Source organism: Oryza brachyantha, chromosome 1 (genome assembly GCF_000231095.2).
Source record: "Oryza brachyantha chromosome 1, ObraRS2, whole genome shotgun sequence".
NCBI classification, from domain to species: domain Eukaryota; kingdom Viridiplantae; phylum Streptophyta; class Magnoliopsida; order Poales; family Poaceae; genus Oryza; species Oryza brachyantha.
In genome coordinates this window covers 5,247,727-5,262,062 of record NC_023163.2, presented here as the reverse complement: position 1 = coordinate 5,262,062, position 14,336 = coordinate 5,247,727, and the positions used below count along the sequence as shown (strand labels likewise).

General features: G+C 37.3%; 1 protein-coding gene across 1 annotated transcript; it reads right to left on the bottom strand.

Annotated features, from left to right (window-relative positions):
- Nucleotides 1-500: 500 nt before the first annotated feature.
- LOC102718699 (indole-3-pyruvate monooxygenase YUCCA4) lies at nt 501-4,484 on the bottom strand. The gene is made up of 4 exons (XM_040520504.1): nt 3,631-4,484; nt 1,505-1,753; nt 1,296-1,418; nt 501-1,174 (listed from the first exon to the last, which is right to left on the bottom strand). The coding sequence occupies exons 1-4, from the start codon at nt 4,369-4,371 to the stop codon at nt 983-985; spliced, it is 1,305 nt and encodes a 434-aa protein (XP_040376438.1). The 5' UTR covers nt 4,372-4,484; the 3' UTR covers nt 501-982.
- Nucleotides 4,485-14,336: the final 9,852 nt, after the last annotated feature.

The following is a 14,336-nucleotide window of genomic DNA, read 5'->3' as shown; positions in this document are numbered from 1 at the left end:
ATCATAAAACCAGGGGTTGAATGGGTACTCCTGCTACATGCTAGCTAGTGGATGTTGTGGTGGTGGTCCCTACTTGGGATACAACATATTGGTACAGAATGATGACGATATAATTGAAAGCATCGTGCATATAGGAGAGAAAAAAAACAACAACATCGACGGCAGAATCTCGTGTTTATAGGTTTGAGGATATATGCATAAAGGATGGCCTTGGCCACTTTTGGAATATATACTTACACCCTTCTAAAATCATCTATACACATGTTTTAGCTAGCTATGTGTTTTGATGTAACTAGAAATGGTTATATTTTAGAACGTAGAGTATTATACGGCATGAAATTCATTTGAAAGTTAGACAGACTTATATCTAAACGTGCATTAATTAGAGTGTTTTTTACTGTTGATTCATCATATGGGTCTATGTATTGGGACCTATTGGAAGTACAAATTAAGTCAAGATTTAGAGTACTGTATAGTTGCTGTGAAAACCATACAACAGATCTAAAAACTAACAAGGAAATCATAAATGCTTGAAAATGTTGTGTTTGTTACAATTGACACTTACAAAGTAACATGACAACATTTGCCAAAATGAAAAAAGAGTGAGGAAAGATCAGCAAAGCAAAGCAAGTCTTTCTCAAAAAGGACAAGCGCGCAGGACCAAAACTAAACTGATTTAGAGACCCTTAGGCTATTCTCCCTCAAACTCATCAATACTCACTCCTCTAATTAAAAGTTAGGCGAAATTACTAAAATCCAACAAATGATTTCTGCCTATACCATGACTTATATACATTATGAGGTTGGAGGAAAAAAAATGAGGTGCATATGCACCGGTAGATAATGCTGAAATTAACATGGCTTTTTCAGGCATGTATCTACCTGTGTCAGAGCGAAATGGGAACCAAACCAACACATTTGTGTACAGATCGAGGGAAAAATTCTCTGATCAAAACAAGTACTTGATTCCGTTCCATGTCACTTAGTTGCTCTGGCTTGTTTTATAGCCATTATCATGCCAACGCTGCACAATATCCTCCACGATGTTGGTGGCGTCGATGGACACTCCCAAGAGTCCACGCCTTGAGAAACCAACAGCATACAAGCCATTCTGCCCTTTCCACCCATTAGACTTTCTTGGGAAGCCATCTTTCTCCGAGAAGAATTCGCTCTCCTATTTACAGCAAAGTTTTTTCCCATTTCTTATCAATTAGTTTAAACACACCATATGATGATAAACTAAAACTTATGTGGAGAATAAATAATACAAGTAATTCATATATATATATATATACCTTTAACCAATATGGCACATTGCTTTTGTAACCAGTGGCAAGGATGACAACATCAAATTCTTCAACCCTCCCACCCACGAACTCCACACCATGTTCTTGAAAACACTGTACTGCTGGGACCACCTACATATACATGCACATCGATACATGTAATTAATTAAAGAATTAATCAAAAGGGGGCAGGGGAATTAAGTTAATTAATTACCAACCTTGATGTGGCCAGTCCTGATCTTGGCTAGGGTTCCGACGTCGAGCACGGGCGTCTTCCCGGACACGGCCTTGAGCTCCAGGGGCCCGAGGGCGGGGCGGGGAAAGCCGAGGCGGGCCGTGTCGCCGATCACGAGGCGCGCCACCAGGAGGACCAGCCGGTCCACCGTCTGGATAGGCAACCACCTGAGGAGCCACATGCATATACCGAAAGTGGAGCACCCCAGCACCTCTCTAGGCAGGACATGCACCTGCACTCACCATATATATATATATATATATATATATATATATATATATATGAAAAATTAAAAATTAAAAGGGCACTGTTTCAGTATCTTTTGCTGCTGGCAGCAGGAGTGGCGTAGTAAAATTTAGATCTACCTATGTATCTTTTTATAAGTATATTGAATATTTTATTTGAAACCTTGGTAAAATATATTTGTCAATTCATATATTTTGACATGATATATGACACACACAAATTTATTATAAAATTATATATTTTAGTTTCAATTTTTACCTTATAAAATTTCTATTACACATGCTATTAAGGTATACTATTAAGGTAGTATAATAAAATCAGATTCAAACCAATGGACTACTCATAATCATTCGATGACACCTTAAAAAATATCCAAATTAAGGGTAGAGAGAGACAGAGAGATCACCATTAAAGACTGAGACTATACATACATCATCAACTACACAATTAATTAAGAATAAGATTTTATGATCATTTTGGTATAATAAATCATCAGTTGCAATTACGATCGGTTGGGTTAATTATAAAGAGGGATTTGATTTTTTTTTCATTTGGTTTGCTGGAATATTATAAACTAACACCGAAAGGAGAAGCGACCCATCGAAGTGACTGTTTCTTGTTTTGTTTGTGACATGGACACAAGTTAAATGAAGGAAACTAAAGGGCAAAAAAAAAAGGGTGAGAAACATAAGAAAGGCAGGGCTTGGGACCCAAACACTTGGAGAGGTTTTGCCTTTCTTTTTATTTTAGATGATATGTTCTCGTTGCAGGTGCTAGCTAGCAAGAGAAGTTGTACTACATCTGGCTTTGCAAAGTGCTAGGGGGGCAAACAACTTGGGTGCAGCTTCCACATGAATATGCTTATCAGCATCAGGGGTAGTTTTTATTAATGCTTTGCAAATTCACATTCCAATGAGGAGAAAAAAAGTATATAAACAGAAAGTATATATCATATTGATCGAATATTTATAAAGTATCAACAGGCCAATCGCGAAGGGTTTTAATGCCATAACCGTTAATAGCATTCCAAATGACACAAGTTAGTGCTGTTGTTAGTTAATAAATATATGTAGGGAAGCTGTATAGTTAATTAAACTGAACTGTTTTGGAAAGTTAAACTGTTCTATCGGTGCAAATTAAAATCTAGTTGGTTAATTTAATTTGTTTTTAATTTATATCTTCTATTTTTTTTCTTTCAAAAGGATCATCACAAGCTAGCTAGCGCATGCTCATGAATCCCAAGAAAGTTCCTTAGAGAATCGTAGCCTCTTTCTTGGCATGCATGGCTGAAGCTCTCTCTGCCTCTTACAGAGAAAAGAAAAGCTATGTTAACACATGGAGCGAGATCGATCAGAAACTAGCAAATTTTTTTTGTGTACTTGGGGAAGTGTATGAACACGTGAGATCAAGTGTGATGCCAACTAGACTGATCACTTTGCTAGACTCATGCTTATGCACAAAAAGAAGATCAGACAGACAGTGCGAGTCTGTGCAGGCGATTACTTAAGTAAGGGAGAAAAAAAGGTTGCACCAATGAGAAAAGATGCAAATATCACATTTTGTTTAATCTGTTTGTTTGTGCATGCATCTTCTTTTATCTAATGTGTTACTATTAATTAAACAAATCCTGAACTTATCAGATTCTTTCCAGGCTCTCCCAGCTAGTGATCATAATCATTTGAGAAATCAGTAGTATTCCATCTGAACCAACCAACAAAAGATTAAAGATAAATCCAGACACAAAAAAAAAAACAAAACAAATACGGGCGGTGTGCAAAAAGGAGGAGAAGAAACAAGAAACAAAGACCAAATTTTTTCTTTTGATGATCATCAGAAGTTTAATAGTAGTAGTGTTTTTCTCACCGTGTCGCGCACAACCATGGATGCGCGCGCATTGTGGTTGCAGAGGTCGAGGCTGACCTCCATGCCGGAGTTGCCGCATCCGACGACGAGGACACGCTTCCCGGCGTAGCCGACGCCGTTACGGTACTCGCTGGAGTGCATGATCTGGCCCTTGAACCTCCCGGCGCCCTCGATCTCCGGCACGGCGGGCTCGGCGTTCTCGCCGGTGGCCACGACGAGCCACTTGCTCCGGTACACCGTCATGGTGCACCCCAGGACGGCCTGCTCGCCGCCGACCGCCGCGGTGATCACCTCCTTGGTGTACACCCACCAGGACTCCCCGTCGAACTCGGCGCTGATCACGGCCCGCCGGAACACCGGCTCGACGGCGAACCTGCGCGCGTACGAGTCGAGGTACTCGAGGAACTGGTCCTTGGTGGGGTACTCCGGGTAGCTGACCGGGAACGGCATGAGCGGCAGCTCGCAGAAGCGCTTGGGCAGGTGCAGGCAGAGCCGGTCGTACGTGCGGTGCCGCCACAGCGACGCGATGCACCCGCACCGCTCCAGCACGACGTAGGCCACGCCGGCCAGCCCCAGCATCGCGCCGACGGCCAGCCCCGCCGGCCCCGCGCCGACGATCACCGCCCCCGGCACGTCCACCACGCTCTCCACGTCGTCCACCGGCACTCCCGTCGCCGGCGCCCGCCGCTGGTACAGCGGGTCATGCGCCCTCTTCCCCTCAGTCTCCGCGAAGCAGTCCATCTCCCTCTCCCTCTCCTCTCCCTGTCACTGTCGCTTCCGGCTTGTGGCGACGGCGAACAACAACGAAGAAGAAACTGCAGCAGCCGCGGCGGAGTGATGACGATTCGCAGAGAGCAGGAGGGTATATATACTTCGATGGAGCATATGCTTGTGCGGTTTCTTCCTTCCTCCGTGGCACGATCGGTTGTCCGGTAAACAGGGAATGGCCGCGACAATCCTAACCTGAATTTGGAGTGGAGCCGGATAATTCGCGCTCGCCGGATAAGAACAAAAGAGAAAGAGGGGGAGAGAGAGAGAGCGGATTCTTGATCCGATCCTGAAGCAGAAGACCAGGAGGAGATCGATGGATGGTGGGATGCGATCGATCGTGTGGAGAGATAAGAGGAGGAGACGAGGGAGAGGGGAGGCGTTCTACTTATACGGCGACGGAATTGGAAGAAGAGGATACAACGGCATCAGAGAGTACGCTGCCGTTGGTGGTTACGCTCGCGCGCGCGGCCGGTTCGTTTGGTGCGAGGGGCCGGGACGGGACGCGAGCTGAGCTTAGCTCGTGCAGTGCACTGAAGTTTTTTGTGCTGCTTGCTATGCGACGGCGGCTCGCCGCCGGCGGCCGGTCAGACTGGGTGTTGCATGCATGCATAAGATGGGACGATGATACGTAGTTTCGGAGAATAATTAACTTTTTGTCTCTTACCACAAGAGTGATACTAAATTTGTTATTAGACTCAAATGTTATAGACACAGAAGAACCAACGTGCTATAGATAACTAGTGATAAATCTGTTATCATTTAGTGAAACCGTCGAGATGCTTGGTTAATTAATTTTAATTGATTTTAGCTGCTCTGTTTGTTAGTGGGAATATTTATCGAAGGTTGTTACGAGTGGATCGGTATAAATCACCGCTGTTTAATTTTATCGGCTGGATAAATGCTGTTTACGGTGGGTTTAGTAAATGGAATATTCCGGATAAGAATAATCTAGTCGTGCATCCGTTCGGATAAGACTTAGGATGGATTAGTTTCTTTTTTAAGAAAAAAAGAAGAAGAAAAATTGAATAATGGATTTGTTTTTTGTTTGCCTGAATTAGCCAGTACGATGCTATTTTTGGGTCAAGTGCATGTACGGCCACGCGGCACGCAAATATGCGGGATGGTAATAGATTGAGAAAAAAAGTATTTTCACAATACTTGACAATGAAATTAGACATATATATATATAAATAATATACAATGATAAAAATGATCTCAACATAGCAAAATGTCTTATAATAAAAAAAATGAGTGAGTGGTTTATATATAAATATGAATTTTGTGTGTATAAACTTTATATGCATAAACTTTTACCAAAAAATCATGTGATTCCAAAAAGAAAACCGCGAGTGTTTTTTGCGCAACCAAGGCACACGAATTTTCGCGTGTTAACCCTTTCACTATTCTTCTCAGGGAAACCCTCTCGCTATTTTTGAATCATCTTGATTGAGTTCAAATCGTTTATTGGTTTTTTAATTTGTACCTTTAGAGAACATGGTTACATCCACACACGTGAGATTTTTTTTATGATGGGAAAGCAATAAATGGAGGAGAGAAAATATTATAGCTTAATAATACTAAGTTTAATAATCAACTTAATACCATATATAAAAAAATTATATAATGTAAAATTGTTAATACCTAAATCTATTACGAATACCTAAAACATTTTTTGTTCTACGGGATTGTTTGTTTATCATCCAAGTATGAAAAGTAAAAGCTATAGAGATAACTATTAGTCACTGTCTTAAATCATTAACAATGCCCCATACTACATATGTCAGCTTAGGGATTTTTGGAACTTTTTTTATTTTTTTTATTAAAAATAGTTTTTAGAATTTTTTTTCCAAATCTGAAATTGGTGTGGCCAAACTTACGCTGTCATGCTAAGAGGATAAACAAATAAACTATGGTGTAGTTTAGTTTTAAAATTAAAAAAATAAAAAAGGTTAAAGAAATTGTCAACTTGCAAGTCCCCAATTGTGTTGATGGCATCATTAGGACATAAAACATTGTTCTATATCAGCGTCTCAAACAAGATGTTATATAAGATTATTTTTAAGGGTGAAGTGAGAGGATAAACAAGCATGTCGTCTGTTAATCAACAATTAATTGACGTAAGCAAATAACATTCTACCATCTTTTCTTTTTAGATAATGAAAATAAACCCAACGTCTATATCCACAAGTGAATATACACAACCAAATTTAAATACATATATATAGTTCTAAGAACATCTCTAAAAAGCTACTCATCTCACTGGACATATTAAATTTTGGCAATTTTATATAAAATTTATCTTTCAAGAGGCTATCTATTTAATTTGACATGTTATTTAAATGACTAAACATGACTTCTCAATGGCCAAATCTAATAAGTCATTCTTCCGTGGATCTCACATGGGTGAGACTTGCCGGTCATCCAAATTTGAAGAGTGGAAATAAAGAGTTTGTTGGAGTACACGTTAAATTTGGAGTTACCAAACTTGGCATGAATGACTAAATTTAGATTTGGAGAGTCAAAATAGAGTCATTCTCTTAGAGAGACTCTAATTATAACTAAGAGAAGCAACAAAAAAGATTAAACTTCAAACTTTTCCTCCCTACTCCGATCTTCATGGAGATGCTGAGCTAGCGTGTCCTGCCGCCACGCCCTCACTGTTGTTGCAGCCACAAGAAAAATCTCCTCTTGAGTTATCATGGAACCGCCATGCCGTTGCCAAGCATCGATCGGTCTCTAAAACATACACACTCGCATCGTGAATATTAAGTATGTTGCCACCAAGCCATCGCCGTTGTAGAGCACCACCTCTGCCAAGCCACTGTAGCTTATATCGCCAAAAGGTATCAGGTGCTACACCGTCGGCGCCACGTAGCATGACACATCACCCCCGCAATGTGAATGAACCCGCCATGCATTGTCCATCGTCATAACCGCAAAACATCACCTATGCCAAGCAGCTGCCAAAGCTTTATCTCTTCAAATTTTGTTATATGCCAAAGTTTAGTTTCACAGGAAAAGCCAAACGATATATTGAAAAATAAAAAAATATGTGAATATAGATTTTATATACGTATTCTTAGTGATCTAAAAGACAAGGCTGAAAAATAAATTGTGACGAAAAAAATCCCAAAATCAACTTCAAATTTAAGATTAAAAATTTAAATTTTGGCTTAAAAGTATAAGCATAAGTGAAAAGATAGGGGGTGTTAAGTTCATTACTAAAGTGGCCTACTTTATATAAGCTTGCCAAAAAGTGGCCACAACCCAAAGAGATACTTAAAAACTATTGAAATCATCAAATATTGGTATGGCCAATTTTGAGACCAAACTAGCCCTTATTTCTAAAAAGATCAAATTTTATAGGGTTTATTTAAAAAACATTCGAAAAACATAGAGGCTTTTGGCAATGGTGCATGAGAAGGAGACTCAGAAAAACTAGGTCATAATTTAAATTCCATCTCTTGAGTGGATATGGTCATAGGCTTTGTGTTTAAAATAAAGCTTTAGGGGATTTGTTTCCAAAATTCAAATAAGTATTAAAAAATATAGCTAGATAGGGTTATGAAAATGGTGCACGAAAAGGTGAATTAGACATATATAATTAAAAACCAAACTGCTAGCCAAACCATATGAACCAATATACTCCTTGAAATAGAATATAAATTTCTCCAAATAAATTAAAGAACTTTGTGCTCATGAATCCAAATGGATGAAATGGAAGCGTCCAAAAGCACACACAAATTTTTAGGCATAAAAGAAGAAAGTGGTAGAATTTGAGGTGGGGTGTGTGCTTCATCTCAATGCGATATATAGGGCATGTTTGGGGGAGCTTCTCACAGCTGCAGTTTTTTTCAAAAGCTATTTTTGCAAAAGCTGCCTCAAACGGTCCACAGCTTCTAAGAATCTGTAGTTACTGATTCTAGAAAATGAACTAAAAATCCAGAAACTGTATTTATGAGTTTTTCTAGATTCTCAGAAGCTGGCTACCAAGCAGCTGCTTCTCATAATCTAAAACTCTCCAAACAGACCCATACTACTCTACCAAACACCACCTTCAGGAGAGTTATGTGTATCACAGTATCATGTACCTCGATCTTGTAGGGTCCAAAATATATATGACAAATTCAATCATGATCTTTTTATGATTAATAACATCCTGGTTTAAAAAGGTACTCAAGGCGATGTGTCAAATCAGCAGGGCATATGCATCATCACACACACACAAAGACACTAAATTCCATTAATGCTAAAAACTTTTAAACTTTGTAAAATAAAGTGTGTATAGAGACATTTTGGTATTAATTGAACACTTCAATTAAGCACTAACAAAGCCCTTGCAGGATGATAGGAGGATTCCTACAATATATTTTCCCACACTGTGCATGCTGAGAACCTTCCATTATAATTAAAGAGACAACATCACAAAATTTTGAGTAAATGATTTCACTTTAAAAAGCTATAAGAAAAGTGAGATCAGTTGATGGTTGCAAAGGAGCTAGCGGGCTACCAAACTCAACCATCCTATTAGAGAGGGGAATGTTTGGATTGCAGAATAATTATATCTGCATTATATACATGTCCATCACTGGCTAATATATGTGTATGTGAGAGAGTACACTGCAATGCCACAAACATTCCCTTACAAATTAAGTTATCACGTTTGACTCGTCACAACATTCGTCTTGCTTTTTGCACTTTAAAAAGTGAGATGAAGTAATTAGAAGGGTATTATCTATCTCTCTCATGCCTAGCTAGTTAACTAACCAAAGGGTTCGGCCGGCCGGTTGAGATTCTCAGCTTTGATTTAGGGGTTGTTTGATCTAGGGATTTTTTATTCTCCTGTCACATCGGATGTTTGACGTTAATTAGGAGTATTAAATATAACCCGATAACAAAACTAATTGCATAAATAAATGCCAGACAAATTTTTTAAGCCTAATTAAGCTACAGTTAGCAAATATTTACTGTAGCATCACATTCGCTAATCATGAACTAATTAGGCTCAATAGATTCGTCTTACGAAATAGTCCAGAGTATGGGATGAGTTTTATTAATAATCTATATTTAATACTTCTAATTAATGTCCAAACATTCGATGTAACAGTGACTTAAAAAAAGTTGGTGGAAACAAACGTCCTTAGTTTACATAAATACATGCCAAAAACAAATCAACCAGTCAGCAAACTCAGCACAAAACCACTCGTTTATTAGGGCGGTCCAGTCAGGATTCAGGAGCTTGTGATAGCCTGATAGGAGTGAGGTGCTCTCTATCAGCCCCAATGTTTGATTCATAGGATTGGGTAGTTACATTATATAATTATAATAGGAGTCCGCACGAATACGTGCGATAGTAGTGTGTGTTCAGTTTGAAAGGGCCAAATGGACGATGAATTGTCATATCTTGTGCCCCCAATTATATCTTCTGAATCATCCGCACTAGCAATACAACAATATGTGTAACGCAAAGGGACAAATTAATATTGTAAATCCAAAAGTTTTTTTCAGAAAATATTCTAAACAATGTGTATATGTATCGAAATGTTTTTTATTGGGGGAAAAGACATGCCATTTAGTACCTCCATCCCTAAATATTTGACGTCGTTGACTTTTTTATACACGTTTGACTATTCGTCTTATTTAAAAAATTTACATAATTATTAATTATTTTTATATCATTTTATTTATTGTTAAATATATTTTTATGCATATATATATAGATTTACATATTTGATAAAAAAATTGAATAAGACGAATAGTTAAACATGTATATAAAAGTTAACGGCGTCAAATATTTAGGGACGGAGGGAGATAATAGCTTAGACACTGCCTATGATACCGTATAATTCATAAGATCATCACTAACAAATGCTTAGAACTCCCTAAAAAATAAATTCCTAAAATTTTATCTACTAAATTTCTTCTTGGAATCTCTAATTAGGATTTAGATATTAATTAAAACCAAGGGATAGCCTAAATTTGGTCCTCTAAAGTAGAAATAACTAGCCTAAAATTGATTATCTAAAATGAAAAATGTGAGCCAAGCCATTGCTCCCGTGCGATCGCTCGCTTCTCCCCTGTCTTCTGCGCAGGAAGTCGTTGCAAGTAGCGGCGGATTCGGAGCCAACCCTCTCTTCCATAATAAGTAGAGGGAGAGAATAATACAGAAGGGAATTTTACTTTAATTTTGTGTCAAGTGATTGAGGAACTAATAGAACCAAAACTTTTTTTTTTATCTTGAAACTCAATTTTTTTTGGATTAGGAATCATATTAGGCCCCCATTGGTGATTGAGAAAAGAAGGGGTGTAATTTCCGAACACATACTAGTTTTCATGCATAGTAAAAACTCCTCATTGACTTGCCAAGAAAATAAAATAATTAATCTCTTGACTATAAAATGTTTAAATTTGTGGTACACCATAAGTTAAATTTTATCACAATTATTGTTCATAATATAAGTTTTTAGACCATGAAAAATTACGTGGTCAAATTTGTTATATAAAAAATTATAATATTATACTTATGCAATTTATATTTACTATTATTAAAACAAAATTCGTCCGTCGGCTCACCCCTCCCCCACATTGCATGAATGCAAGTAACACACCCCCTCACGAGAAAACCAGGGTGGATCAAATAATTGATTAAGAAACACTCTCATTCTCCTGCAGATTCATAAAAAGCGCTATTTTTTCCTATGTATATTTGTATCCCAACCTTATAGTTATACATGACTATTGTAATGCACAATATATTACTGGTATAAGATAATTAAGAGCTTAAGAGCATCTCAACAGCTCATCTAAATTTGGTCATTTATATATTTATTTGGATGATTATCTAAAACAGTTTCATTCTTCATATCTCTTGGTACTTTAAAAGATCATCCATACATGACATCATCCGTATCTCTTTGCAGGATGGAGAGAACATCTAAATATGTTTTTCTCTCTCTCTTAATATAGATGACATCAAAAAATAATATGATGGATGCTCTGCTGAAACTCAATTTTTATTTTCCACCATCTATTTTTAGAATGAATTATGAGATAGCTAATCTGTTGGCATGCTCTAAGTTATACTTTTGAAATATTTGAAAATGTCTGAGGAGGAGAAGAAGCTACTTTGGACTTTGGAGGCTCCTGTACACTGCTTTCTGACTTGTGCATCAGACTGCTAGACTGCATAGCAACTTGAAGCTTTGACCTATAGGGGTTGGGGAACCAAAGGCAGTTTTTCGTTTACTTTGGGCCAAGTGGAGGCCATCTTTCCTCTTTTGCTCTAACTATGCAATATTTTCTTAAACCAATTTGTCAAGTATAATATACACACATGGAAGCTTTACTAACTCACCATTTCGAGAACGAATTAGTGAAAGGTGAAGCTAAGCTATCCAGGGCATAAAGCACGCGCACATATTCTTTCACTTCCACGCGCGTAAGTTACTCCAAAATGATCTCTAAAAAACTACATCCTATGCTCACAAACTGAAAAAGCCTATGGCCTATACCATGCATGCACGTCAGCTATAGGCTCTGCAACTGCATCGATCAAATAAATTAAGCAAATTTAAAATGAACTAGCTAGCACAGCACATTCATCTGATCAGTGACATATTTAATTACTAACTATTTTTTATAGTATTAGTTAATTATTCTAAAAAAATTTTGGCAGAGGGATCACGTCGACGCGTATGGTCACACATTTAAAGTATTAAACTTAATCTAATTACGAAACAAATTTCAGATTCAGCATGAAATTGCGTAAGAATCTTTTGAGTCTAATTAATCTGTCATTAACACATGTTGGTTATTGTCGCACGCATGACTAATCATGTACTAATTAGGTTTAAAAGATTCGTGTCACGATTTCCTCCATAACTGTATAATTAGTTTTAATTTTCATCTATATTTTATGCTTCATTTAGATGTCTAAAGATTTGATAGAATATTTCTAGGAAAAGTTTCTGGGAACTAAACCGGATCAAAGTACTAATCTGGAAGGTCATCTGGATTGCTATATATATTCTTGCTTGCTTCGGAAGTACCCTGATAATCATGCACCTAAAAAGACTGTAGCCGAATAACCGTGGGCTTTGCAATAGGAGTTGGCCGTACAAACAATCATGCTATCATGCATCATATTGTGTTTAAATTAAGCTGCGTAGAATTTGGAATGAGTGGGTTAGGTCCAGTAGCATGCATGCTTCATGCATGCATGGCCGAAGCCTCAGTTTCCAGGCATATGTAGATTTTTCAAAAGAATTTTTTTCACATGATTTTTTAGAAAAAAAAACTTTTCGAAACATAAAAAGTATACCAGTGTACTTGTTGCCACAGCCTACAGCGGGTGGTGCCTGCACCGTTGGTAAAAAAAAAAGGTGATGCTGCCATAGATAGTGATTACACAGATATGGTTTTACTTTTGTGGTGTTAAGTTACAGTTTTTTTTCCTTAATCGTGTGCACAGATCATCAGGAAGCAAAAAGAAAAATCTAGCAAAATGCTAACGAGAGAGACCAAGGAAAATACATAGTGCAATTTTAATTCAATTCAAGCATTCAACTGGCTAGAGCCAGGGTGTACAATTTTTTTGAGAGCCACTGAGTTTGTCATAGTTTAATGATTAGTCATTGACATTATCATTTTCTCTAATATACCAATGAGTTTGTCGATTGTTCTACAATATGTCATTGGACCAGATAATTTTTACATATATCCAAAACGCCCTTATATAGTCGTAAGGCTAACGGTTGATTTATACACTTAAAAGTAGTGAAAAATTATATAAAAAAATTGCATATTCTTATTGCACGGCATAGAGGTTTGTTTATATTCTTCAATATTTTTTTCTCAAAACAATGTATATACTAGATTGCATATAATGGACAAATTATATTTGACAAACAAAAATAAAATACAAAAAACTTGAAACTTATACATAAACTTCTATGTTATGTAAAAATGCTACACACAAAATTTCATAATTTTTTAAAACTTCTAAAGGTATAAATCAATCGGTTGCCTTGCAACTATAATATTTTGGATATATTTGAAAATTATTTCCGTTCCAATGGCATATTTTAGAACAATCAATAAACTTACTTGCATATTATAAAAAGTAATAATGTCAATCGTTGAATTAGGACAACTTAGTGCCATAGAGTAGATTATCTCCAGATTTTTACATTAGCTAAGCGTTTGATTGGATTTACAATAGCCCAGGGCTTAATTAGTTTGACTGGCTGGGACTATACAACACTTTGTGTCATGAGCAAGGTAGTTACTGGTACACCGCAGTCACATATATCTACGAGGCCTAAGGGCATCTCTCAAAACTAATACTCTCGTCATGTCTGTGGTCATTATTTTTTTATACACGTTTGACTATCCGTCTTATTTAATTTTTTTCAAATATGTAAAGCTATATATATACATAAAATTATATTTAACAAGAAATAAAATGATATAAAAATAATTAATAATTATGTAAATTTTGTGAATAAGACGAATAGTCAAACATATATAAAAGGTCAGCGGCGTCAAACATTTAGCGACGGAGAGAATAATACTCTATAATTTTCCGTACAGTAGACCATTCTCGCAATGTTGACATGACGATTTATTTTTAACGAAAATGTTTTGACATGTTGATTGAACACGAGATAGAATATTCATAGTGATGCGTTGAGTCAGTGAGCGGCCCAATCAAGTGGGCCGTTCACTAATGGCCTTGGCCACCTCGCCCCCAGATTTTATGCCCTGCCCGGCCCTAGCTAGTGACCAATTCTTTTGCCACAAATTTCCTAAGAAAATAAATGTTCTCTTTGTCACAAAAGCTTCATCCTGATTTTATCATCTCCAGATAAAAAGAAAAAAAAATCATGGTGTTTCTGTCTGCAATCATGCTGATCCTCAACCTAGATTATCTTCAC

Excerpts from the sequence above, each read along its gene's own strand:
- LOC102718699 (XM_040520504.1), bottom strand. The coding sequence starts at position 4,371 with ATGGACTGCTTCGCGGAGACTGAGGGGAAGAGGGCGCATGACCCGCTG. Across the intron at positions 1,754-3,630 it reads CCATGGTTGTGCGCGACACG|GTGCATGTCCTGCCTAGAGA; the intron begins GTGAGAAAAACA and ends TGGTGAGTGCAG. Across the intron at positions 1,419-1,504 it reads TCAGGACTGGCCACATCAAG|GTGGTCCCAGCAGTACAGTG; the intron begins GTTGGTAATTAA and ends ATGTATATGTAG.